This window comes from Heterodontus francisci, chromosome 14 (genome assembly GCF_036365525.1).
Source record: "Heterodontus francisci isolate sHetFra1 chromosome 14, sHetFra1.hap1, whole genome shotgun sequence".
NCBI classification, from domain to species: domain Eukaryota; kingdom Metazoa; phylum Chordata; class Chondrichthyes; order Heterodontiformes; family Heterodontidae; genus Heterodontus; species Heterodontus francisci.
In genome coordinates, this window is record NC_090384.1 from 16,214,516 (window position 1) to 16,241,916 (window position 27,401).

The 27,401-nt window shown below is 43.7% G+C and overlaps 1 protein-coding gene across 1 annotated transcript in view; it reads left to right on the forward strand.

The window, feature by feature from the left end:
* si:ch211-236l14.4 (SITS-binding protein) overlaps positions 1–27,401 on the forward strand; it is a 222,217-nt gene that overhangs the window by 121,778 nt on the left and 73,038 nt on the right. The window contains 1 exon segment of the mRNA XM_068046788.1: positions 8,761–8,897. Coding sequence (XP_067902889.1) covers positions 8,761–8,897 — 137 coding nt within the window.

Genomic DNA, 27,401 nt, shown 5'->3' on the forward strand with positions numbered 1-27,401 from the left:
ACTCATCGCGTGAGGTTCTGTACAATCTGTGACATCACATCCTGTAATGATGATTAATCTATTTACATAATCTACCCAGCAACAACCTATATCACATTATACTACATCTCCTTCCAAGTCTCTGACTTCATTCATCAGCTGAAGTAACGCTGTGGTGTTTTCACAACTCTGCCGCAATGCATTCTCCTTTCACTTGAAGATGTTTGAGATTTTGTGTCTTTTAGTTCTTCCTCTTCTCTTTTTTGTATTTGAGGGAACTATTCAATGACTCAAGCTCCCTATTCCTGTTGTCCTCTGGGTTATCTGTTGACTGCAGCATCACCAGTTCATCATCTCTCTCTGATGACTGATTCTCTTGCATTTCATCCAAATTTTTCTTCTGTGGAACTGGTACCAATGATCTTCTGTTCCTTCTTATCATCCCCTGATCAGACTGGATAATGTATGATCGTGGATATGGTGACTTCTCTATCATTTCTCCTTATCAACTCTGGTCTTTAACCTAAACCAATTCTCCAGGTTGGATGTTTGACAGATTTCTCACTCTGTAGCGTCTATCATAATTCTCAACTTGAATTGGCCGCTCTCTATCCTCTCTCTCCCTCCCTCACTTTTTCCAAGTCTTCTGCACTAATTCGTGGCTTTAGTGTGCTTTGGAGAATAGGAAGTTGTGTCTTCAACCTTCTTCCCATTAACAATGAACATGGGGATAACCCATTCTGAAGTGGTGCAGTGCTCATTGAAAATATTTGTTTTTCTTCAATAACATCTTCACAGTTTGTACACCTCTCTCTGCTTCTCCATTGGCCTGAGGGTACCTTGGTGAACTGGAGACATGAACAAATCCATATGTTTCAGTAAACTCTTTGAAACTTTCATTCGCAATTTGGGGCCCATTGTCAGATATCATAATATCTGGAATGTCACGTACAGCAAAAATTTCTCTCAAAAATTTGATCACAGCTTCTGAACTCTGGCCATGTAGGAGCTTAACTTCGACCCATCTTGAGTAATAGTCAATGACAATAAGGAACATCTTCCCTTTATTCTCAAAAAGATTCATTCCTAGACACTCCCATGGTCTGGATGGAAACGAAGATGCCATAAGTGGCTCTTGTCTGGTAGCAGCACATGTGATGCATCTGGGTATCATTTCTTGTATCTCTTTTGATATACCAGGCCATCAAACCGAGCTGCTCGCTGTTGCTCTATATTTGCTAATTCCTAAATGACCTTGGTTTAATTTCTCCAAGTTATCCAGTATTAAAGCTCTTGGGAAGACCAATCTTTTATCGTAGACTAGTAAATCGTCCACAATACTCAGCTGACTGCTTTGCTCATGATATTTCCTTAAAACCAGGTTATGTGGCATATATTCTGGCCAACCATTTTGACAATATTCTCTTATTCTTTTGCATATTTTGTCTTCTTTCTGCAAATTTCTGATTTAACTCAATTTCTGAGCTGTTGGCTGTAAATTCTCAGTTATTGTTAAAGCAAAGACTCTTACTTTCTCCAGAAGTAAGACATCTCCTTCTTCAGGTCTCCAATTGTCACTCTTTATAATGCATTTGCTGTTATCTTCTGTTTCCCTCGAACATATTCACTTGTCGTATTACACCTCATTAATCTTAGTCAAAATCTTTGTACCCTTGGAGGTAACTTTGCTAACTCTTTCAAATTCAACACGGTCACGTGTGGTTTGCAGTCATTTTCAATTTTAATCTTAAGGCCCAATACATAGTCTGAAAATTTTTCACATACCTATGTTGCTGCCGTGCTTCCTTCTCAATGACTGCACATCTCTGTTCTGTTTCAGTGAACAACCGAGAAGCAAAACCGGTCTCCTTCTTCCATCCTTCTGGACTTGAAACAAAACTGCACCCAATCCTGTTGCTGATGCATCCACTGCAATTATGGTTGTTAGATCTGGATCATATTGCACAACACCTCTGATGAAGTTAACATATCTGATTTTTTTCAAGGATTTTTTCTGGTTTTCTCCGCAAAGGCTCATTTATCATACCTAAATTTGATAAGAATTTCCATACCTGATTCAACATTCCCATGAATCTTTGTCATTCCGTTATGTTCTGTGGTTTTGGGAAATCTTTTTATTGCCTTTGTTTTCTGTGAATCTGCCTTGATGTCTGACCCATCAATTATGTGACCAAGGAACTTCACTACAGGTTGTGAAAATACACACTTCTCATTCAATGTGAGATCTGCTTCTTCTAATCTTTGTAATACAGCTTTTAACCTTGTGTTGTGTTCTTTCTGGTTTGCTCCATGAATTAGGACATTGTCCATGTGACAGATTATTCCCTTCAAACGTTCCAGAATCCTTGACATCGTTCTCTGAAAGATCTCCTGTGCCGATGTTATACCATATGGCAACCTGTTGATACAGAATCTTCCAAATGGTGTTATAAATGTTGTCAATAAGTTAGACTCTGCATCTAATGGTAACTGCCAAAATCCACTGTTTGTATCTAATTTCATAAATATGGAGCTTTTTCCCAGTTTTGCTAAACTTCCATCCACTGATGTCATTGGGTGGATCTCTCTCTCCGCTGCTTTATTAAGTTGAGCATGGATGCTTTTGGTTTCTCAACTGGAACCATACCAGAACATTATATAGTAGGTTTAGTTACTGCTGATATCACTCCTTGGTTTTCCATTGCTTCTATTTCTTTTTTAACCTTTTCCAGGAGTGGGTGTGGGGCCTTTCTCAGTGTGAATAAACACACAGAGGCTCTGCCTCTTTTCTCAGACTTATGGGATATTCTGTTTTCAATTTTTCCAATCCTCTAAATAGCTTTGAGAATTCAGCCCTAAAATTTCTTGGCTGCTTCTCTTGTCCCTTAATTTCTTCTACCCTAAATAACAGTTGTAGGTCGATGCAAACCTTCCTGCTGAGTAATGAATACTCTCATTCTTATTAATACACAGCGTTTCAGGAATCTCTTTATTTTTGTATCTTAAAGTCATTCTCATTTCCCCTATAACTTTCAGCACTCTGTCTCTAGGCCCATATAGCTTCTTGTTTTGTTGTTCTAAAGTTTCCCTTCTTTAACCACGGTTCCTATTTGATAGAACAGAGACCGCTGCTCCCATGTCTAATTTAAAGCTAGTTTTATTTTCTCCTATCATATCGGCTGTCCAGCAATTTTCATTTGCTCCTTGTATTTCTGCTAAGAAAGGAGTTTCAATTGTTTGCTCATCTTGTACCTCATTTATTCTCTTATTTAAATGATTTGTCCCTTTGCTGATCTGCAGTATCTCCTTCTTGCCTCGACACATCGACTGGAAATGTCCCTTTTTTTAACATAGGGAACTTTCTGCTCCCTGAGTGGACAATTTTCCTGCCGGTGCCTCTCTCGGCCACACCTACTACAATTCAGTGCTGCCGCCTCTCCGCCTTTTGGGCTTTTCGGCGTCATTCCATTCAGTTTTTTTCACAAACTCCACTGAGTCTGATGCCTTCGAGATCGAACTCACACTGTCCCCTTGAACTACAGGTCAGTTGAATTTTCTATCCTTAAGTCTTCCCTCAACTGTAGTTGATCTGACAGCACATTGTCTATAACCACAGCTATGATTCTATCTCAAATCAATTCCTCACACAAGCTTCCATGCTCACAATCTTCAGCAATCTTGCATAGATCATTAATAAATGATTCAATGCATTCCCCTTTTCTCTGGGTGTGCTCAGTAAACTTTGCCCATTCAACGATAACATTTTTTCTGATATTTAAATACTCTTCTAAAGCTTTTAGAACTTCAACATAAGTAGCTTGCTTTTCATTGATTCCTTGGGTGACGAGAATGTCATCTGCACATTCCCTCATGGCGTATAACTAAGTACTGACCTGCTCGTTGTCTGGTCTCTGTGCTATACTCAATGCAGAACGGTACCTCTCAAACCTCCGGACCCATTTAGACCATACCTCGGCTTGGTTCATACCTGTTACCCATTCAAAGTTTTCTGGCAAGGATAATGACTTTTCCATCTTCTTATGTTTTTTTCGACGTTTTTGCTTCTTCTCTTCTGCTATCACTTTTCCACTGTCGCCATGTAATATCTGGATTACTATACTCTTTGTACCAAATAAAGATATTAGTCTGCAGGTTAAGGTAACTGGAATTTATTTACAAACGTCTTGCATCTCTGGCTTCCATTATAATACTTCTCACATGAGGTTCTGAGCAATCCATGACATCACATCCTGTAATGATGCTTAAAGTCTAGTTACATAATCTACCCAGCAACAACCTATCACATTATACCACAGATGTGAGATATACTCAAGCACGATGAGACAAGACCTTTCTCAGACCTCCATTACAATGGAATGTAAACCACCCTCATTTCAGAATGGGACCATCATCAAGGCCATTGTACAGCCCAGTTAGGACTAAAACCCTTGTTAAAATTCACCTTAAAACGTACTCGTTTTGAGGAGCAAAGAGGGAGTCTTTTCGGGACAGGATTAGAGACAACAACATCAGTCTGGTCTCTCCTCGCACACACAGTGCAACAAAAGCCATCTTGAATTCCAGCAAGGCTAAGAGAGAGAGAGATCAATTCTAGCCAATTCGGTTGAACACTGTTGAGACAAGCTGGAAGCTCGCTACAGCAGAGACAAGAGAGTGCCTTTGCAAAAATGACTTTCTATCAGTGACAGTTGACTTAAGACATCAGCACCATCTTCCACCCAAAGTGGACCGCCAGGAGACTGAAACAGCCCAATGAATACCAGACAACCAGCAAACAGGTCTGCACCTTTAATAATTCACCTTCCAAGGAGAATCTCACAGGTTATTCTTGAGACAACAGACTTTTACAACCTGAACTCTGAACACCTCTTACCCTGTACTTTTCTCTCTACCTTCTCCTGAGAGTGCATGTGAGAGTGAATGCATGCATGTGTGGTATTGTGATCATTTCAGAATTTGTTTTTAAAAGTTTTTTTTTACCTATGAGAAAACCTGTCATCCATCTGTTTATTTGGCAAATAAAACACAAGGGATTAAAACACTAGTAACAAGAACACTTGCTGTGGTCAGTTGGGAGGTGAACAGTGGAAACCAGCCACACCATGACCCACCTGGCCATGACACTGGTGAATTTCTTTTTGTCTAGATCAGGGACAAGACTAAATTTCTGGTAAATTTAGATTGTCTATCTAACAAATAGAGGCATAATAGGGCACCTTAGTCCCATGGAGTGCACATCCTGTGCCATGTGGGAACTCCAGGACATTTCTTGTGTCCTGGAAAAACCAGATGAGCAGGAAATGTCATCAGCTGGAACAGCTCAGGCTCCGGGTTTCAGACCTTAAACAGCAGTTGATGTCTCTGTGCTGCATCTGTAAGGCTGAGGGCTACACTGGATAGCATGTTTCTGGAGGTGATCACCCTGCAGGTAGAGAGGAAATGGGTGACTGTCTGGCAGTCAAGGAGGACCAGGTAAGAAGAAAAGGAGTCCCCTGAGTGGGAAGGTCAGAAAAGCAATAGCAATAGGGAATTCTATAGTTAAGGGAACAAACAGCAGTTCTGTGGCGGCAGATGTGGTTTCAGGATGGCATGTTGCCTCCCTGGTGCCAGTGTCAAGGATGTCACTGAGCGACTGCAGAGCACCCTGAGGAGGGAGGTTGATCAGCCCATATCCGTACTAACAACATAGGTAAAAAGAAGGAGGAGGTCCTGCAGGAAGATTTCGGGGATGTAGGAAAGGAATTAATAAACAGTGCTTCAAAGATAGTAATCTCGGGATTATTCCCGGTGCCGAATAGGAGAGGAGAACAGTTGAATGCTGGCTGGAGAGATGGTCCAATAAGGAGAGTTTTAAGTTCCTGAGACATTGTGATCAGTTCTGGGGGAGATGGGACTAGTACAGGCAGACGGTCTGCACCTCAACAGAGCTGGGACTAAAACTGTGATGGGGAGGTTTTCTAGTGTTGCTCGGGAGGGTTTAAACTGGCTTGGCAGGGGAATGGGAACCTGAGTGTAGATTCAAAAGGGAGGGAAACAGAACTGGAAATGGAAGGCAGAAAATTAGTAAACAAATGTGGAAGGCAGGGGAAGCAAAAAATAGAAAATAGACAAATAGATGTTTGAGGAGGTAAAAAGGAAGGTCATTGAGGGTAGCGTGTTTGATGTAGTCGATGTGGATTTTAGCAAGGAATTTTGACAAGGTCCCACATGGCAGACTGGTCGGAAGATTAAAAGCCCATGGGATCCAAGGGAACATGGCAAGTTGGATCCAAAATTGGCTCACTGGCAGGAAGCAAAGGGTAATGGTCGACAGGTGTTTATGTGACTGCTTCCAGTGATTTTCCGTAGGGCTCAGTATTAGGCTTCTTGCTTTTCAGGATATATATCAATGTTTGAGACTTAAATGTAGGGAGCACAATTTTAAAAGTTTGTGGATGATATGAAAATGGTTGAATGGTTGGTAGTGAGGAACAAAACTGTAGACTACAGGACGATATCAATGGACTGGTCAGGTGGGCAGAAAAGTGGCAAATGGAATTTGATCCAGAGGAGAGGGAGGTAATGCACTTGGGGAGGGCAAACAAGGCAAGGGAATATACAATAATAAATGCTTGGATACTGAGAAGTGTAGAGGAACAGAGGGACCTTGGAGTGCATGTCCACAGATCACTGAATGTAGCAGGACAGGTAGATAAGGAAGTTAAGAAGGCATACAGGATACTTTCCTTTATTAGACAAGGCAAGTTGTATAATACACCAGTTAGACCACAGCCAGAGTACTGCATACAGTTCTGATCACCATATTGCAGGAAAGATGTGATTGCACTAGAGAGAGTAGAGAGGAGATTTACGAGGATGTTGTCAGGAATGGAGAATTTTAGATATGAGGAACAATTGGCTAGGTTTATTTTCTTTGGAATAGAGGAGGCTGAGAGGAGATTTAATTGAAGTGTATAAAATTACAAGCAGCTTAGATAGAGCCGATAGGGAGGAACTATTATTTCCCCTAGCAGAGAGATTAATAAATCAATAGATTTAAAGTAATTGGAAAAAAGATTAGAGGGGAGTTGAGAAGAAATATTTTCACCTAGACGGTGGTGGGGTCTGGAAATCACTGCCTGAAAGGGTGGTAGAGGCAGAAAACCATCATCGCATTTAAAAAATGCTTAGATATGCACTTGTGGTGTTGTAACCTACAGCGCTACAGACCAGTGCTAGAAAGTGGGATTAGGCTGTATAGCTTTTTCTTGACTGGTACAGGGATGATGGGCCTCCTCTGTGTTATAGTTTTCCATCTTTCCATGATTCAAAGAAAGATGGTTGTAGTTTTAGAGGTCAATCATCTCAGTCCCAGGACATCACTGGAGGAATTCCTCAGGGTAGTGTCCTCGGCCTATCTGTCTTCAACTGCTTCATCAATGACCTTCCCTCCATCATAAGGTCAGAAGTGGGGATGTTCGCTGATGATTGCACAATGTTCAGCACCATTCGTGACTCCTCAGATACTGAGAGTAACTAGGGCTGAATACATGCATAAGAATAATTGTGGCTCAGTTGGTAGCACTCTTGCCTCTGAGTCAGAAATTTGTGGGTTCAATCCCTGCTCCAGAGACCTAAGCACAAAACTGTAGGCTGACACTCCAGGACAGTATTGAGGGAGTGCTGCACTGCTGAAGATATTGTCTTGCAGTTAAACATTAAAGCAAGGTCCTGGCTGGTCTCTCAGGTGGATGTAAAAGATCCCATGGCACTACAAAGAGGAAGAGAGTTCTCCCCAATGTCCTGGTCAATAATTTATCCTTCATTCAACATCACAAAAACAGATGATGTGGTCATTCTCACATTGGTGTTTGTGGAAGCTTGCTGGGCACAAACTGGCTGCTGTGTTTCCTACAATTCAAAAGTGACTACACTTCAAAAGTACTTTATTGGCTGTAAAGCACTTAGGGACATCCTGAGCTTGCAAAAGATGCCGTACAAATACAAGCCTTACTTTACTTTTCTTCAACATAAGAAATAGGAGCAAGAGAAGGCCATTCTGCCCCTCAAGCCTGCTCCATCATTCTATAAGATCATAGCTGATTTTAAAGCTCAAACACGCCTCCCGGCACGATCCCTACATTCCTCAATTCCTCTAGAGTCCAAAAATCTAGCCTGCTCAGTCTTATACATATTCAACAACTGAGCATCCACAACCCTCTGGGATAGAGAATTTCAAAAATTCCCAATGTCTCCTCATCTCAGTCCCAAATGATCAACCCCTTATCCTGAGGTTGTGTCCCCGTGTTCTAGATTTCCCAGACAGGGGAACCAACCTCTCAGTATCTAACCTGTTAAGCCCCTTCAGAATTTTCGATTTTTCAATGAGATCACCTCTCATTCTTCGAAACTCCAGACAGTATAGGTCCAATTTACTCAGCCTCTTATCATCAGAAAATGTGTTTGTTTTTCATGGTGGACTTGTCTGAGGGATAAATATTGTCCAAGGTGTCAAGAGATCTTTACATCCACTGAAAAGTACAGACTGGTCTCTGTTACCCCTATCTCTCTCTCTCTCTTTCCTGCTCTATTTCCCAGTATACAACAGTCACTCCACAATTGTTTTCCTCATGCTCCCTTTCCCTGATCACCATGTTTGACCCATGATTTGATTGTTGCTTGTTTCGAGGGCCGGTTTGAGGAATTTCTGCAGGTAGATTTTACAAGAGTGATTATTGTAGCAAGACATGCCGATTGATGCTCCCCTCTTGTGTACTGCAGGACTGCTCACTTGCCTCTGTTTGTTCGGATGGGTCCTCGACAGTCAGACTGGAGTTACGCAGGATTGAGGGGCCTCATTCCCTCTGTTCTTCACTACAGCTTGCTGGGATACAGCTTCTTCATTCCGGATACAGTAGGTAATATAACAGTAAGAGGCAGCCATTCACAAGGTCAGTCAGAATCAGTCACTCTCCATCATCCAATCATCAATTTTAAACTAATTTCTATTTCCATTTTAAATTCCAACACTCCCAGAACAGGTACAGCATGGGTTAGATCCAAAGTAAATCTCCTTCTACACTGTCCCATCAAAGACTCCCAGGACAGGGTTGTTGGAGGTCAGTCATCTCAGCTCCAGGACATCACTGCAGGAGTTCCTCAGGGTAGTGTCCTAGGGTCAACCATCTTCAGCTGCTTCATCAATAACCTTCCTTCCATCATAAGGTCAAAAGTGGGGATGTTCGCTGATGATTGCACAATGTTCAGCACCATTCAAGACTCCTCAGCTACTGAAGCAGTCTGTGTAGAAATGCAGCAAGACCTGGACAATATCCAGTCTTGGGCTGATAAGTGGCAAGTAACATTTGCACCACACGAGTGCCAGGCAATGACTATCTCCAACAAGAGAGAATCTAACCATCTCCCCTTGACATTCAATGGCATTACGATCGCTGAATCCCCCACTATCAACATCCTCGGGGCTACCATTGACCAGAAACTGAACTGGAGTAGCCATATAAATACTGTGGTGACAAGAGCAGGTCAGAGGCTGGGAATCCTGTCTCTCTAAAGTCTGTCCACCATCTACAAGGCACAAATCAGGAGTGTGATGGAATACTCTCCACTTGCCTGGAAGGATGCAGCTCCAAGAACACTCAAGAAGCTCGACACCATCCAGGACAAAACAGCTCGCTTGATTGGTACCCCATCCACAAACATTCACTCTCTCCACCACCGATGCACAGTGACAGCATCTACAAGATGCACTGCAGCAACGCACCAAGGCTCCTTAGACAGCACCTTCCAAACCCGCAACCTCTACCAACCGATGAACAAGGGCAGCAGATGCATGGGAACACCACTACCAGCAAGTTCCTCTCCAAGCCACACACCATCCTGACTTGGAACTATATCGTCGTTCCTTCACTGTCGCTGGGTCAAAATCCTGGAACTCCCTTCCTAACAGCACTGTGGGTGTATCTACCGCACCATGGACTGCAGCAGTTCAAGAGGCAGGTCACCACCACCTTCTCGAGGATAATTAGGGATGGGCAATAAATGCTGGCCTAGCCAGCGATGCCCACATCCCATGACTGAATAAAAAAATGATACAGAGTAAAGCTCCCTCTATACTGTCACATCAAACATTTCCAGGACAGGTACTGCATGGGTTGGGTACAGAGCCTGAAACTGTTGAAAGACAGCCTACAAAATCGTTTCTTAACAGCACAGCAGAGGAAAGAATGTTCTGATTATTACAGATAAAGCAAACAATTTTGACAAAGTAAGTGGATATTTAAAGCCTGTGAACTCAGCCAATTCCTCATTTAACACAGGTAACTTGCAGCTCTTTGACTTAAGTTGCTGGGCAGCAGGCTTTGCCCTAGTTATGCTATAGTTTAAATACACGATGGCAGGTGAGGGAATGGGGGTCTTCTGCCTGTGTTCAGTTCCACCCCAGAAGTTAGAGTGTTTTTCAGAATGGGTGTAACTCTGGACTATCTGACCTATACCTCAAATTCCAGTCTTTATACTAGAATGCCATCACTTTTGTACTACAGAAAATTGGAAGTTTGGGTCCCATTTGTACATTAAAACCTGATAAATGTGGATCCAGAAGGGGAGATCCTGCTCCAGTCTGACCTTCATTGAGGTAATGTGTCTAGGGGTCTTTGGCTGTCTTTACCTGGTCTTATCGTAACAGGGTTTAATTTTAAACACACTGTGTTTTGAGCTCCCCTTTTTGTGAATCCTTGCTCACAGTTTCCAATTATAAGGCAAATAACTGAGCACACACAGGCTTTCTTTGCTTTAAAGCAGAAAGAGGAAATTTATTAAAACCTTAAACTTAACTTTAATACGGTTCACACCTACGGATATATGACACACTCACCCTAGCATGCACATGCGATATAGATATGCAGATAGGAATAGAAAAGAGCAGAAGAAAAGATAAGTAGAACAATTTGAGGCAATATCTTGTTACTGTTTACATCCATCACTTTATTTGTTCAATTATAGAGATAGCACATACACAAAGCCCTGGCTTTGCTCTAGTTTCTCTCTAATGACCCCACTGTCATTGGGTCAAAATCCTGGAACTCCCTCCCCAATAGCACTATGGGTTACCTACACCAGATGAACTGCAGTGGTTCAAGAAGGCAGCTTACCACCACCTTCTCATAGGAACAGGAGTAGGTCATTTGGCCCTTCGATCCTGTTCCACCATTCAACAAGATCATGGCTGATCTGACTGTGGTCTGAACTTTCCCGTCTGCCCCCCATAACCCTTGATTCCCTTGTCTATCAAAATCTATCTAACTCAGCCTTGGATAAATTCAATGACCCAGCCTCCACTGCATTCTGGGGAAGAGAATTGCACAGACTAACGACTCTCTGAAAGAAAAAATTTCTCCTCATCTCCGTCTTAAAAGGGAGACCTCTTACTTTCAAACTGTGTCCCCTAGTTCTATTCTCCCCCACAAAAGGAAACTTCATCCCAGTATCCACTCTATCAATTCCCCTCAGGAATTTCTCTGTTTCAACAAGATACAAGGGCAATTAGGGATGGGAAATAAATTCTGGCCTTGCCATCAATTCCATGAAATAATAAAAAGAGTTAACTATTTTCACTGATTTACTTATGATTTCAAGAAAACAGCATAACAACTTTGTTGAAATGCGCATAGAGATTAACCATCAACCATCACATAGTTAACGATAATGTGGATAGAAAGAGCGTTATTTTAATGAGAATCCACTGAAATAACATTTGCCACCTAGTGGCACATTATAAAATTACAAACAAAACAATAGTAATACAAAAAAAAATTTTCAGTTCCCCAAAAATGTCTAGGAAACCGGAAATGCTTATAGACAAAAAAGTCCCACCCCTAAACACAAGAACTTGTGCTTGCAGTATTCCTCATGCTGACAGCACTACAGAAGCTTGCTGGATTAACAGCTGTATTTCTCTGATGAGTGTATTGTTGTTATGTTGTATTTAGTAGCATGACAGGGACATTCTGGAGAAAGTCTCAGACTCAGGATAAGGTCAACTAAGAACTATTTATTATTTACATAATACGATGTACACTCTCATCAAGCCTCCTAAGCTAACATCCTTCGTGCTGCTCTCTCTTCTCTCCAGCCTAACCTCATGTGACTATGACACCATCATTCTTACAGTGGGAGGGGTTGCTCTCACTGTCTTCAGCATTAACCCCTTTACATCCTTATGCTACATGTATCTGTTTTAGAATTTTAATCTTTTGCTCAGTTTGTTAAAGAACTCAAGCCAAAGCAAAGTGAAGTTTGTTTTGGCAGTGCAAGTGGCTTTCACTGTTTCAGCCTAATGTCTGGATTTTTCTGCTGTTTATGACAGAAAACATCTTCTCGACTGAAGCATTACTGACAGGCAGCCACAGGATCAGTTCGGTCCTTTTTTACATTTATGTGGGGTACTGAGAACTGCCAGAAATGGTTTGATTACTTCATCTCAACTGCCACATACTCTGACTGTTGTAGTTGTGTCATTCTAATTACCCAGCTTCCCTGTCACAAATTCATTTAACAGAGTTACTTTATCAAACAGTGCAGCCTCATTAATTATCACATTCCCATATTTCTTTTGCAGTAACATATCTGCTGTTTCAACCTTGAATCTGAATGGAACTTTCTTTAAAAGCTGACACTTCAAATTTTTCAAACCATCTGTATGCTTTCCCCATGCACACGGCTGTGTTGAAGAATAGATTCTTGTCACATTAAGATAGCATTGATGTGTCATGACCTGCGATTCTTCTAAGTCTCTAAGTCGTTTTTTTCACGAAAAAGGCACAAAGTCTTTATACCTTGTAACCAACTTCTTTTTGAAATTGTTTAAGACACTGGCTGACTCTAATGCACAGCAATAAGCTCCCTCAAGTGATTTGATGGTGTCATGAAAAGGTGTCATGCTTGCATGGATAAAAGCAAGCCAGAGTTCAGTACATGGGTCTTCAAATAGTCTATGAAGAGCTAGTTGGCACTATTCCTCTGACATGAATATTGACTTCAATGACTCAAAGTTGAAGGATCCTCTCGAAAGCAGGTAACATTGACAGCCATCTGTTATTACTGTATCCCAGTATATTCTGACATTCACAAAAACATTTCCGTCTTTCCACACGAACAGTGAATATATGAAAATATCCCACTGTCCACTGGGATTAATTCCTTGCAATTCGGGCTCAGTTATGCACAATGTGACCAGGCCCTCCAAGGCCTATCACTTCCCTTTTTAAGCTTACCTTTACTTTGGCGTGCACATTTTCTCTACCATGTCTGTGTAGGCCGCAAAAGTCAGCAGTTCTATTATCTGCTGACCATGCTACAACATGGTTTTCGGTTCCATACTTACTCATAAGCATGATCTCAGCTGCAATAGGTTCTGATGTCTCTGTAAGTTTGACAAATTCCACACATTTACCTTGTACAAACGAACTCCCTTCATAAGCCTTGAACTAATGAACCAAGGCAGGAAGCAATGCTACATGTCCGTTATTCAATGCATCAACAGATAGTGACACATCTTTCATGCCTTCAATTAGTTCATCGCTTACCCATGGAGCAAAAACATTTACAAGCAATGCTTCAGATTTTGTCTGCACACATGAACACTTTAGGTTGCTAAATTTTTTAAATTTGAATTGGAAGGACAGTCCATTGACCTGAAACTGTGATTATGTCTAACGGTACAATATGTCTGTATTCCTTCTTGCAAAGCAAGGTCATGCTCATTCTGTGTTGCCTCAACTTTGTGAAAAATATTGGTAACAGAACTTGAACTATCAGGTGTTGTAAGAGTACCTTTCTATTTAACGGGATCTTCATGTTCATTTATCGATGTCCTCACTCCACTAAAAATGGAAAATACTGACTGGCATAGGGAACATGTTTCATTTCCAGTTGGTGATAAATATGGAAAATCCTTTTGAAGTTGTTTGTTAAAGCTGCAGCAGTTATGCTTCTTTGACAACCCCATTTTCACTTTACGCCAAATCTCGAATCTTGTGTTTATTCAATATCACATACTGCTGATGTTGCAGGACTAGTAATCCAGAGGCCCGGACTATCGATCTGGAGACATGAGTTCAAATCCCACCACAGCAGCTGGGGAACTTAAATCCAATTAATCAATTAAACCTGGAATAAAAATCTATTATCAGTAATGGTGGCCATGTAACTACTAAAATATCATAAAAACCCAGCTGGCTCAATAATGTCCTTTAGGGAAGGCAATCTGCTGTCCTAATTTGGTAAATGACTCTGAAATGGCCTACCAAGCCACTCAGTTGTATCAAACCGCTACCGAAATTGATTAAGAATAAAACCAGACAGGCTACCCAGTATCGACCTCGGCACCAGAAGTGACAAAGGCACACACTGACCAGTCGACCCTGCAAAGTCCTCCTCAATAACATCTGGGGACTTGTGTCAAAATTAGTCAAGCAACAGCATGACATAGTCATAATCACCGAATCATAGTTTACAGCCAATATCCCAGACTCTTCCATCACCATCCCTGGAGGGATATCATCAAAGGTGGAGGCACAGTGGTATACAATCAGTAGGGGGTGGCCCTGGGAGTCCTCAACATTGACTCTGGACCCAATGAAGTCTCATGGCATCAGATTAGATTAGAGATACAGCACTGAAACAGGCCCTTCAGCCCACCGAGTCTGTGCTGAACATCAACCACCCATTTATACTAATCCTACACTAATCCCATATTCCCAACAAACATCCCCACCTGTCCCTATATTTCCCTACCACCTACCTATACTGGTGACAATTTATAATGGCCAATTTACCTATCAACCTGCAAGTCTTTTGGCTTGTGGGAGGAAACCGGAGCACCCGGAGAAAACCCACGCAGACACAGGGAGAACTTGCAAACTCCACACAGGCAGTACCCGGAATCGAACCCGGGTCCCTGGAGCTGTGAGGCTGCGGTGTTAACCACTGCGCCACTGTGCCGCCCAGGTCAAACAAGCATTGGCATGGAAACCTCCTGCTGATTACCACCTACTGCTCTCCCACAGTTGATGAATCAGTGCTCCCCCATGTTGAACACCGCTTGGAAGAAGAGCTGAGGGTAGCAAGGACACAGAATGTACTCTGCAGGGAGGACTTCAATTTCCATCACTGAGAGCAGCTCAGTAGCACCACTACTGGCCGAGTCCTGAAGGACAGAGCTGTCAGTCTGGGCCTGTGGCAGATACTGTGAGAAACGACAAGAGGGAAAAACCTACTTGACCTCATAACTTCCAGATGCACTATTCATGACAGTGTTGGTAGTAGTGACCACCACACAGTCCTGCCTTCACACTGAGAATATCCTCCACTGTATAGAGTGTGTACTCTACTTGTTAGCTCGTATCCCTGAGCAGAGGCCCTAACAACCCAACTGCCTTGTGAGCGTCTCGGGAGAGACTAAGGCCAAGGGAGTAAACACCAGCAGAAAATCCGGAGTGGAACCCCTAAGGTGGTCATGTATCACCTTTGGCATGTTTCCGACAGTTCTTGCAGCCAAACTGGTGCCAAACGTCATGCTCTGCAGTTCTTTGGACCACACTAGGAAGGCCGAGAGGGGGGTTTTGAAGCTTGGGCAACTCACAACCCCCATACATTCCGCCAAGGCATGCGCCATGGAGAGGTCACTCCATAGTTGCCTCATAGCGACCAAAACAACATGGAAGGCAGCAGTTACAGGTTTTAATTCCAGCTCAATTGGCTTAGCGCCATGGACTAACTTTGTCGATGGGAGAGGTCATCGCATCTCATTGGACAACTATTCCCGCCCCAAACTGGGCAGCCCCCGGTCAGAAAGGTTCTGTCTGCCACAGTCCACCTGCTTCAATGGGTGCTTGGGGCTTAGTTTCATTGCCTGACAAGTAGACTGTAAAACCGCACCAAACAGCACGACAAAAAAAGGAAAGAAGGTACCAGCCCTTCGTTTTGCAAGCTGGAACGTCAGAACTATGTGTCCTGGCCTGTTGGAAGACCTTACACAAATCAATGGACTCTCGGAAGACCGCCATCATTAACAACAAGCTCAGTAGACTCAATTACAAAACTTCAGGAGACACGCCTCCCTGCGAGTGGATCTCTAAGAGAGCAAGACTACACCCTCTACTGGCAGGATAGGGATCCTGAAGAACCAAGACAGCATGGAGTGGGCTTCGCTGTCAGAAACTCTTTGCTCAGCATGATAGAGCCACCTTCAAATGGCTCGGAGAGTATACTGTCCATCTGACTGCTCACCGCCTCTGGTCCAGTACACCTACTCAGCATCTATGCTCCAACACTCTGCTCTCCACATGAAGTTAAATACCAGTTCTACGAGGAACTCCATAATATCAGTGGTAGCATTCCTAATACCGAACACCTGTTCCTGCTGGGGGACTTTAACCCCAGGGTTGGGGCCGACCATAACTCATGGCCCTCCTGCCTCGGGCGCTATGGCATTGGAAGGATGAATGAGAATGGAAAGAGACTGCTGGAGTTGTGTACCTATCACAACCTCTGCATCACCAACTCGTTCTTCCATACTAAACCCTGTCACCAGGTTTCATGGAGACACCAAGATCACGTCGTTGGCAACAGCTGGACCTCATTATCACAAGGCGAGCCTCTTTAAACAGTGTCCAAATCACACGCAGCTTTCACAGTGCGGACTGCGACACTGACCACACCCTGGTGTGCAGCAAAGTTAGACTCAAACCAAGAAGCTACATCACTCCAAGCAGAAGGGCCGCCCGCACATCAACACTAACAGAATTTCTTGCCCACAGCTGTTACAAAAGTTTCTCAATTTACTTGTAAAAGCCCTTCAAAACACTCCAGCAGGGGATGCAGAGACCAAGTGGGCCCACATCAGAGACGCCATCTATGACTCAGCGATGACCACCTTTGGCAAACGTGAGAAGCAGAATGCAGACTTGTTTCAATCTCACTTTGAAGAAATGGAACCTGTCATAGCCGCTAAGCGCACTGCACTGTTGAACTACAAGAAAGCCCCCAGCGAGTTAACATCCGTAGCACTTAAAGCTGCCAGAAGCACTGCACAAAGAACAGACAGGCGCTGCGCAAATGACTACTGGCAACACCTATGCAGTCGTATTCAGCTGGCCTCCGACACCAGAAACATCAGAGAAATGTATAACGGCATTAAGAGAGCTTTTGGGCCAACCATCAAGAAGATCGCCCCCCCTCAAGTCTAAATCAGGGGACACAATCACTGACCAACGCAAGCAAATGGACCGCTGGGTGGAGCATTACCTAGAACTGTACTCCAGGGAAAATGTTGTCACTGATACCGCCCTCAATGCAGCCCAGTCTCTGCCAGTCATGGATGAGCTGGACAAATAGCCAACAAAATCGGAACTCAGTAACGCCATCGATTCTCTAGCCAGCGTAGAAGGTGCTGTCAAAAGAGTCTTGGCGAGTTGTTGCACTGCATCTTTGCTGCCACTGTGTGCCAGTGGTGGAGGGAGTGGCTGTTTAAGATGGGAATGGGGTGACAATCAAGCGGGCTGCTTTCCCCTGGATGGTTTATAGCTTCTTAATTGTTGTTGGAGCTGCACTCATCCAGGCAAGAGGAGAGTATTCCATCGCACTCTTGACTTGTACCTTATAGATGATGGACAGACTTCAGGGAGTCAGGAGGTGATTCACTTGTTGCAGAATTCCCAGCCTTTGACCTGCACTTGTAGCCACAGAATTTATGTGGCTGGTCCAGTTTAATTTCTGGTCAATTGTAATCCACAGGATGTTGATGATGGGGGAAAATCAATGATGGCAATCCAGTGCATATCAAGGGAAGGTTCTCCGAATCTCTCTTGTTGGAGATGGTCGTTGCCTGATATGTGTATGGCCTTAATGTTACATGCCACTTATCAGCACAAGTCTGAATGTCATCCAGGTCTTGCTGCATGTGGGCATGGACTGATACAGTATCTGAGAAGTTGCGAATGGTGCTGAACATTGTGCAATCATCAACGAACATCCCCACTTCTGACCTGATGATAGAAGGAAGGTCATTGATGAAGTAGTTGAAGATGGTTGGGCCTAGGACACTACCCTGAGGAAATCCTGCAGTGATGTCTTTGGGCTGAGATGATTGGCCTCAACAAGCACAATCATCTTCAGTTGTGCTAGGTATCACTCCAGCCAGTGGAGTTTTCTGCCTGATTCCCATTAACTCCAGTTTTGTTAGGGCTCCTTGATGTCATACACGGTCAAAAGCTGCCTGAAGTCAAGGGCAGTCACTCTCACCTCACCTCTGAAATTCAACTCTTTTGTCCATGTTTGGACCAAGGCTGTAATGAGGTCTGGAGTCGAGTGGCCCTGGTGGAACCCAAACTGAGCATCGATGAGCAGGTTAATGCTGAGTAAGTGTCGCTTGATAGCACTGTCAATGACACCTTCTATCACTTTGCTGATGATCGTGAGTTGACTGATTGGTAATTGGCTGGACTGGATTTGTCTTGTAGGCAGGACATACTTGGGCAATTTTCCACATTGTCAGAGAAATGCCAATATCGTAGCTTGTGAGGAAAATCCCATGTGCCAAATGAAAAGTATTAATTTCATAATGTGGGTCTTTGCCTGAGACCTTTACTGGAAATTGTTACAAATAACTTTTAAAACAGAACAGCTAAGATGGCCACACACATTTGCATATGAAAAAATCAAAGAGTTACGCTGGAGAAAGACATGATTGACTCAGCCTAGCCAGAGAAATGGGGCGCTCTCCTTTTAAATTATCTGAGATACCTTTGTGAATGTTGGTCGTCAAAAGCCATCGACACCCATTGACTTTGAAAGAGCCAACCACCACCGCCCCACCCCCCCCCCCCCCCCCACTCCCCGCCACCAAGTATGTCCGGGCAGCCTGAGGGGAGAGCCTTGAATCTCAGAGAACGTAAGAACACAAGAAATAGGAGGAAGAGTAGGCCATAAGATCATGGATGATCTGCCCCAGATCTCAACTCTTCTTTCGTGCCAGCTTCTCATAACCCTCAACTCCATGATATTTCAAAAATCTATCTACCTCCTCTTTAAATACTTTCAGTGATCTTGCCTTCACAACTCTCTGGTGTAGAGAATTCCAGACATTCACTACCCTCTGAGAGAAGAAATTCCTTTGCATCTCAGTTTTAAATGAATGTTATTTATTTATTTAGAGATACAGCACTGAAACAGGCTCTTCAGCCCACCGAGTCTGTGCTGACCATCAACCACCTATTTATACTAATCCTACATTAATCTCATATTCCTACCACATCCACTCAATTCCCCTACCACAACTAGTGGCAATTTACAATGGGCAATTTACCTATCAACCTGCAAGTCTTTGGCTGTGGGAGGAAACCGGAGCACCCAGCGGAAACCCACACAGTCACAGGGAGAACTTGCAAACTCTGCATAGGCAGTACCCAGAATCTAAACCAGGTTGCTGGAGCTGTGAGGCTGAGGTGCTAACCACTGCGCCGCCCAAACAACTGTGGCAGGATTCGAACCTGCAATCTTCTGATAACCTCATGAAATACACTGAAGTCAGATGCCTTACCCATTAGGCCATACGGTCATTAGCTCCAAAACTATGTCCCCTAGTTTGAGATTCCCCCACTAGTGGAAACATTTTCTCAACATCTACCCTGTCAAGCTCCCTCAGAATCTTGTAGGTTTCAATAAGATCACCCCTCATTCTTCTAAACTCTAATGAATAAAGGCCTAACTTGTTTAGTCATTCTTGATAAGTCAACCCCTTCATCCCAGGAATCAGCCTAGTGAATCTCTTTTGAACTGCCTCCAATGCTAGTATATCCTTTCTTAAATACGGGGACCAAAACTGTATGCAGTACTCCAGGTGCGGCCTCACCAACACCCTGTACAGTTGTAACAAGACTTCCCTATTTTTAAACTCCATCCCCCCTAGCAGTAAAGGTCAAAATTCCATTTGCCTTCTTAATTACTTGCTGCACCTGCATACTAACATTTTGTGTTTCATACACAAGAACACCCAGATCCCTCTGTGCTGCACTTTTTTGAAGTCTCTCTCCATTTAAGTCTGCCTTTTGATTCTTCCTACCAAAGTGCATGACTTCACACTTTCCTACATTAAACTCCATCTGCCAAGTTTATGCCCACTCACTCAACCTATCTATATCCCCTTGCAGATTCCTTATGTCCTCATCACAACATGCCCTCCCACCTATTTTTGTATCATCAGCAAATTTGGATATATTACACTCTGCCCCTCCTCCAAGTCATTAATATAGATCGGAAATAATTAAGGCCCTAGGACTGATCCTTATGGCACTTCACTAGTTATGTCTTTCCAACCTGAAAAAGACCCATTAATCCCGACTCTCTGTCTTCTGTGTGTTAACCAATCCTCAATCCATGCTAATACATTACCCCCAATACTGTGAGTTCCTATCTTGTGCAATAATCTTTTATGTGGCACCTTATCGAATGTCTTCTGGAAATCCAAATACACTACATCTACCGGTTCCCCTTTATCAACTCTGCTTGTTATATCCTCAAAGAACTCTAGCAAATTTGTCAAACAAGATTTCCCTTTCACAAAACCATGTTGACTCTGTTTGATTGTGTTAAGCTTTTCTAAATGTCCTGCTATTTCTTCCTTAATAATGGACTCTAGCATTTTCCCATTGAACCGATGTTAGGCTGACTGGCCTATAGTTTCCTGCTTTTTCTTTCCCTCCCTTCTTGAACAGGGGCGTCACATTAGCGGTTTTCCAATCCATTGGGACCCTCCCGGAATCCAGTGAGTTCTGAAATATTTTGATCAATGCCTCCACTATCTCTGCAGCCACTTCCTTTAAAACCCTTGGATGCAGGCCATCAGGTCCCGGCGACTTGACTGCCTTTAGTCCCATTAGTTTGTCAAATACTTTGTCCCTCGTGATATATACTGTTACAAGATCTTTCTTCCCATCAGCTCCTTGCTTATCTGATATCTGTGGAATGTTTATAGTGTCCTCCACCGTGAAGGCCAATGCAAAATATTGGTTTAAATTATCTGCCATTTCCGTGTTCCCTGTTATCAATTCTCCAGTCACATCCTCCAAGAGTCCTACGCTCACTTTAGCTACTCTCTTTTTTTACACCTGTAGAAGCTCTTGCTGTTTGTTTTTATATTTCTTGCCAATTTACTTTCATAATCAATTTTTTCCCTCTTTGTTAGCTTTTTATTTTTCCGCTGCTGGTTCCTTAAAAATTCCCAATCCTCTGGCCTACCACTAGTTTTCGCTGCTTTGTATGCCTTAGTTTTTGATTGGATAATCTCCTTGACCGCCTTTGTTAACCACGGGTGGGTCATCCTTCTCATCAAGTCCTTCTTTTTGACCAGGATAAATTTTTGCTGAGCGTTGTGAAATATCTGCTTAAATGTCTGCCACTGCTCATCCACTGACCTTCCGCTTAGTCTGTGGATCTTTAACTATGATATCTCTTCTTAATCCTACCTCATTACACATTACTAGATCTAAAATAGCCTGTTCCCGGGTAGGTTCTGCATTGTATTGCTCTAAGTAACAATCCCTGATGCACTCTACAAATTCGTCTTCCATGTTATCTCTGCCAATCTGATTTGTCCAGTCAATATGCAGATTAAAATCACCATGACAATTGTAGCACCCTTCTTACACGCCTCCGTTATTTCCCAATTTATACTTTGTCCTGCAGCGAGGCAACGCTTCAGGGGCCTATAGATGATGCCCAGCCGTGACTTCTTCCTCTTGCTATTCCTTATTTCCACCCAGGCTGATTCCACATCACGAGCTATTGCGCCTATATCACTACTTACCACCGCACTGATACCTTCCTTTATTCCGGGCGGCACAGTGGTGCAGTGGTTAGCACCGCAGCCTCACAACTGCAGCGACCCGGGTTCAGTTCTGGGTACTGCCTGTGCGGAGTTTGCAAGTTCTCCCTGTGACTGTGTGGGTTTCTGCCAGGTGCTCCGGTTTCCTCCCACAGCCAAAGACTTGCAGATTGATAAGTAAATTGGCCATTGCAAATTTCCCCTAGTGTAGGTAGAAGAATGGTGGGGATGTGGTAGGGAATATAGGATTAATGTAGGATTAGTATAAATGGGTGGTTGTTGGTTGGCACAGACTCAGTGGGCCGAAGGGCCTGTTTCAGTGCTGTATCTCTAAAATGAAAACAAAGCTACCCCACCTCCTTTTCCTTTTTGCCTATATTTCCGGAACGTCTAATTCCCTTGAATATCGAGTTCCCAGTCTTGTTCACCCTGCAACCACGTCTCTGTAATAGTTATCAAGTCATACTCATTAATTTCTATTTGTGCCGTCAACTCATCTATCTTGTTACAAATGCTGTGTGCATTCAGATAAAGAGCCTTAAGCTTTGACTTTTTACCATTATTACTCATTCTGGTTCTAATTTCTGCTGCACTCTTCTGCTTATATTTTCTGCCCCTTCCTGTGACACTTTGATTACCGTTCGCCTCTTCACTACCCTGCACCTCTGCTCTCTCGTTTCTTTTTGATTTTTTAAACTTCCCTTTAATTGAACACTCCCCCTCCCACCCCCCCACTAATTAGTTTAAAGTCCTATCTACAACCCTAGTTATACAATTCGCCAGGACACTGGTCCCAGCATGGTTCAGATGAAGCCTGCCCCAATGGTACAGCTCTCTCCTTCCCCAGTACTGGTGCCAGTGCCCCATGAATCAGAACCCATTTCTCCCACACCAATCTTTGAGCCACACGTTTACCTCTCTAATCTAATTTACCCTACACCAATTTTCACGTAGCTCAGGTAGTAATCCGGAGATTATTACCTTTGTGGTTCTGTTTTTTACTTTAGTCCCAAGCTGCTCATAGTCCCTCAGCAGAACCTCTTTCCTAGTCCTACCTATGTCGTTGGTACCTACATGGACCACGACAACTGGATCCTTCCCCTCCCACTGCAAGTTCCTCTCCAGACCAGAAGAGATGTCCTTAACCTTGGCACCAGGTAGGCAACACAGCCTTCAGGACTCCCTGTCTTGGCTGCAAAGAACACTATCTATTCCCCTAACTATGCTATCCCCTATTACTACTACATTTCTCTTTTCTCCCCCTACTTGAATGGCGCTTTAAACCACAGTGCTGTGGTCAGTTCGTTCATCCTCCCTGCAGTCTGTGCTCTCGTCCACACTGGGAGCAAGAACCTCGTACCTATTGGATAAGGGCACTGGCTGAGGCTCCTCCAAAGCTAAATTCTGGATCATATTTATTGCCTCCAATGCAACTACATCCCTCCTCAAGTAACGGGACAAAAACTGTACACAGTACTCCAGGTGCAGTTTCACTAATGCCGTGTACAGTTGCAGCAAAACTTCCCTACTTTTATACTCTATTCCTTTAGCAATAAATGCCAAAATTCCATTTGCCTTCCTTATTACCCGCTGTACCTGCATACTAGCTTTCTGCGATTCATGCACGAGGACACCCTCTGCACCAAAGTATTCAGAAGTTTCTCTCCATTTAGATAATAACTTGTCTTTCTATTCTCCTGACCAAAATGGATAACCTCACACTTATCCACGTTAAACTCCATCTGCCAAATTTTGGCCCATTCATCTAACCTATCCATATCCATTTGTAAATTTCTTATTTCTTTATTGCGATTTACTATCCTACCTATTTTAGTGTCATCTGCAAATTTGGCTATAGTACCTTCTATCCCTGCATCCAAGTCATTAATATAGATTGTAAATAGTTGGGGCCCAGGGACCGAACCCTGTGGCACCCCATTAGTTACATCTTGCCAACCAGAAAAAGACCCATTTATCCCGACTCTCTGTTTTCTGTTGGTTAGCCAATCCTCTATCCAAGCTAATAAATTTCCCCTAACCCCATGTGATCTTACCTTGTGTATTAACCTTTTGTGCGGCACCTTATCAAATGCCTTCTGGAAGTCCAGATATACTACATCTACAGGATCCCCATTATCCACTTTGCTTGTTACAGCTTCGAAGAACTCTAGCAAATTAGTCAAACAGGATTTACCCTTCGTAAAACCATGCTGACTCTGATGGATTGCATTTTAACTTTCTAAATGTCCTGTTATTACTTCCTTAATAATGGATTCCAACAATTTCCCAACGACAGATGTTAAACTAACTGGTCTGTAGTTTCCTACTTTTTGCCTCCCTCCCTTTTTGAATAAGGGCGTTATATTAGCTTTTTTCCAATCCACTGGAACCTTTCCAGCATCCAGGGAATTTTGTAATATTATAACCAATGGATCCACTATGTCTGCTGCCACTTCCTTTAAGACCCGAGGATGTAGGCCATCAGGACCTGGAGACTTGTCTGCCTTCAATCCTAATAGTTCGCTCAATACTTTTTACCTGGTGATGATGATTGTTCTAAGTTCCTCTCTTTTTATGACCTCTGCATTTCCTGTTACTATTGGGATGGTACTAGGGTCCTCCACCGTGAAAACTGAGGCAAAATGGGATCCCCATACCTGCCTCACTCGCAGTCACACCCTCCTGTCTCTGACTATGGTCCAAATTTGATGTAATTAATCTAAGGGGTGTGACTATCTCCTGAAACTCCCCTCCCTGATGTGTCGCAGTGTCCACAGCTCGGACTCCAGCTCATCAACTCTGAGCCGAAGGTCCTCGAGCAGCCAACACTTGCTGCAGATGTGGTCACCGTGGATCGCACCAGCATCCACCAGCTCCCACATACCACAGCTGCAACGCATAGCCTGCCCAGCCATCTCTATTCTATTTAATTGATTAATTTGGATGTTAAATATTTTAGAAGTGAATTTCTTAACTGTACTCTTCATCTGTAACAACGTCTCTTGATTTAAACCACTTGGCCAAAAATAGATACGGAAGAGATACCCACCAATCACCTATCTGTTTTCCTGTGACATTACACTTCGGCTCTGACAGGTAGAGACAGGTAGAAGGGGCTCTATGCTGTCAGTTTTTATGTCCCGCCACCGCTGCCCTTCTCAGGACAATTACTTGCCAATCAGCTTCTTCCTCTGTACCGTGGAGGCAACCAATCAGCTTACAGATTTCCCGTGATGTCACTAAGTTTTTTTGATCTCAGTGCGCGCCGACACAGCCAGAGAGAGAGAGAGACTGCTGCCTACTGCTCCGCTCCCAGGTGAGTAAGGGCCTCGAGCCCCGGTCTTGATTTTATAGCTCCCGCTTGGGTTTGCTTCCTCCCAGGTCCAATTTCTGCTGCTCCGCTCCCCTCCCAGGTGAGTCACAGCCAGAGAGAGACCATTCCAGAAAATTCTCATTCAAACACAAAGAGGTGGTCATGTCATGTGACTGCTTGGGCCACTCTAGAAATTTGTGAGTGGTGACTCAGAAGGCAGACAGTAACTGAGATCCAGCAAGGGAACATCTCTCTCCTCTCTCCCCTCTCCAGTAAAGACCCAGAGAAGCCTTGGCTGCAATTACTAAGCTTCAAACCTACAGCCCAGCACAGCCAGCAACTAGGGGACAAGGATAAAGCCCCTCTTCTGCCTTTGGAACCTGAGAAGCAAGCCCAAACCATGTATGTGACCTAGCGAAGACTTCAGGGCTACAATTTCAACTGAGGACTCTGGGACTGAGATTCCATTTATTTCAAACTCTGGTTTTCCCTCTGTAATCTATTTGTGTGTGTGTGTGCGTGTGTGTGTGTGTCTCTTCTGTGAGTGTGGGCGTGGATGCGTAGTGTACTTTAGTAATTTTAACTGGTTTAGAGTGATAAGGTTAATAAACTTGCATCTAACTTGTTTAAACTTAAGAAAACCTGTCTGATTGGTTCATTTGCAATTGTATTAGAGGAACAGGAGCAACTGCTCACTGAAGTGGTAAGTTAAATCACTGTGTTAAAAAGGATAAACTCTATTGCGGTCAAACCAGAGAAGAGGTGAAAGGGGATCCTGAGACCCCTTCCTCACCTGGTCGTAACAAGCTGTACTGAAACAGCTTGGCTAGAGATGTAGTGAGTTCGGGAGCACAAATCTTCAACACTACAGCCAGGACGTTGTCAGAGCCCATAGCCTTTGTTGTGTCCAGCTCCTTCAGCCATTTGTTGGTATCTTACAGAATGAATTGAATTGGCTGAAGACTGGTCCGTGGACCTCAACAGGAGGCCAAGATGGATCATCCACTCTGATACTTCTGGCTGAAGACGGTTGCAAATGTTATGTCTTTTGCACTCACCAGCCAGGCTTTATCATCATTGAGAATGGGAATGTTCATGGAGCTGGGATGTGGCAGGACTGCAGAGCTTTGACCTGATTCGTTGGTTGTGAGATTACTTAGCTCTGTCTATCACATGCTGCTTGCACTGTTTAACATGCATGTAGTTCTGTGTTGTAGCTTCACCAGGTTGGCATCTCATGCTCCCGGCATGCTCTCTTACACTCTTTATTGAACCAGGATTGATGGTAATAGTAGAGTGATGGATATGCTGGGCCATGAGGTTACAGGTTATGGTGGAATATAATTCTGCTGCTGCTGCTGATGGCCCACATCGCCTCATGGAGACCCAGTTTTGAGTTGCTAGATCTATTCTGAATCTATCCCATTTAGCATGGTAGTAGTGCCACACAATTCCTTTCCTTTTGGCCTCCTTGTCTCGAGAGACAATGGGGAAGCGCCTAGAGGTGGTCTGTGGTTTGTGGAGCAGTGCCTGGAGTGGCTATAAAGGCCAATTCTAGAGTGACAGACTCTTCCACAGGCGCTGCAGATAATGTTGGTTGTCTGGGCTGTTACACAGTTGGCTCTCTCCTTACACTGCTGTCTTTTTTCCTATCAACTGCTGGGTCTGTTCGACTCGCTTCTCTTTAGCCCCACCTTTATGGCTATCCCTCAGCTCTGGTGATCACTGGCAACTGACTCCCACAACTTGTGGTCAATGTCACAAGACTTTCATGTTGCGTTTGCAAACGTCTTTAAAGTGGAGACATAGACGGCCGGTGGGTCTGATACCAGTGACAAGCTCGCTGTACAATGTGTCCTTGGGGATCCTGCCATCTTCCATGCGGCTCACATGGCCAAGCCATCTCAAGCGCCGCTGGCTTAGTAGGGTGTATATGCTGGGGATGTTGGCCGCCTCAAGGACTTCTTTGTTTGAGATACAGTCCTGCCACCTGATGCCAAGGATTCTCCGGAGACAGCGAAGATGGAATGTGTTGAGACATCGCTCTTGGCTGACATACGTTGTCCAGGCCTCGCTGTCATAGAGCAAGGTATTGAGGACACAGGCTTGAAACACTCGGACCTTTGTGTTCCGTGTCAGTGCTTCATTTTCCCATACCCTTTCGGCCAGTCTGGACATAGCAGCACCTGCCTGCTGGTGGTGGTTGAG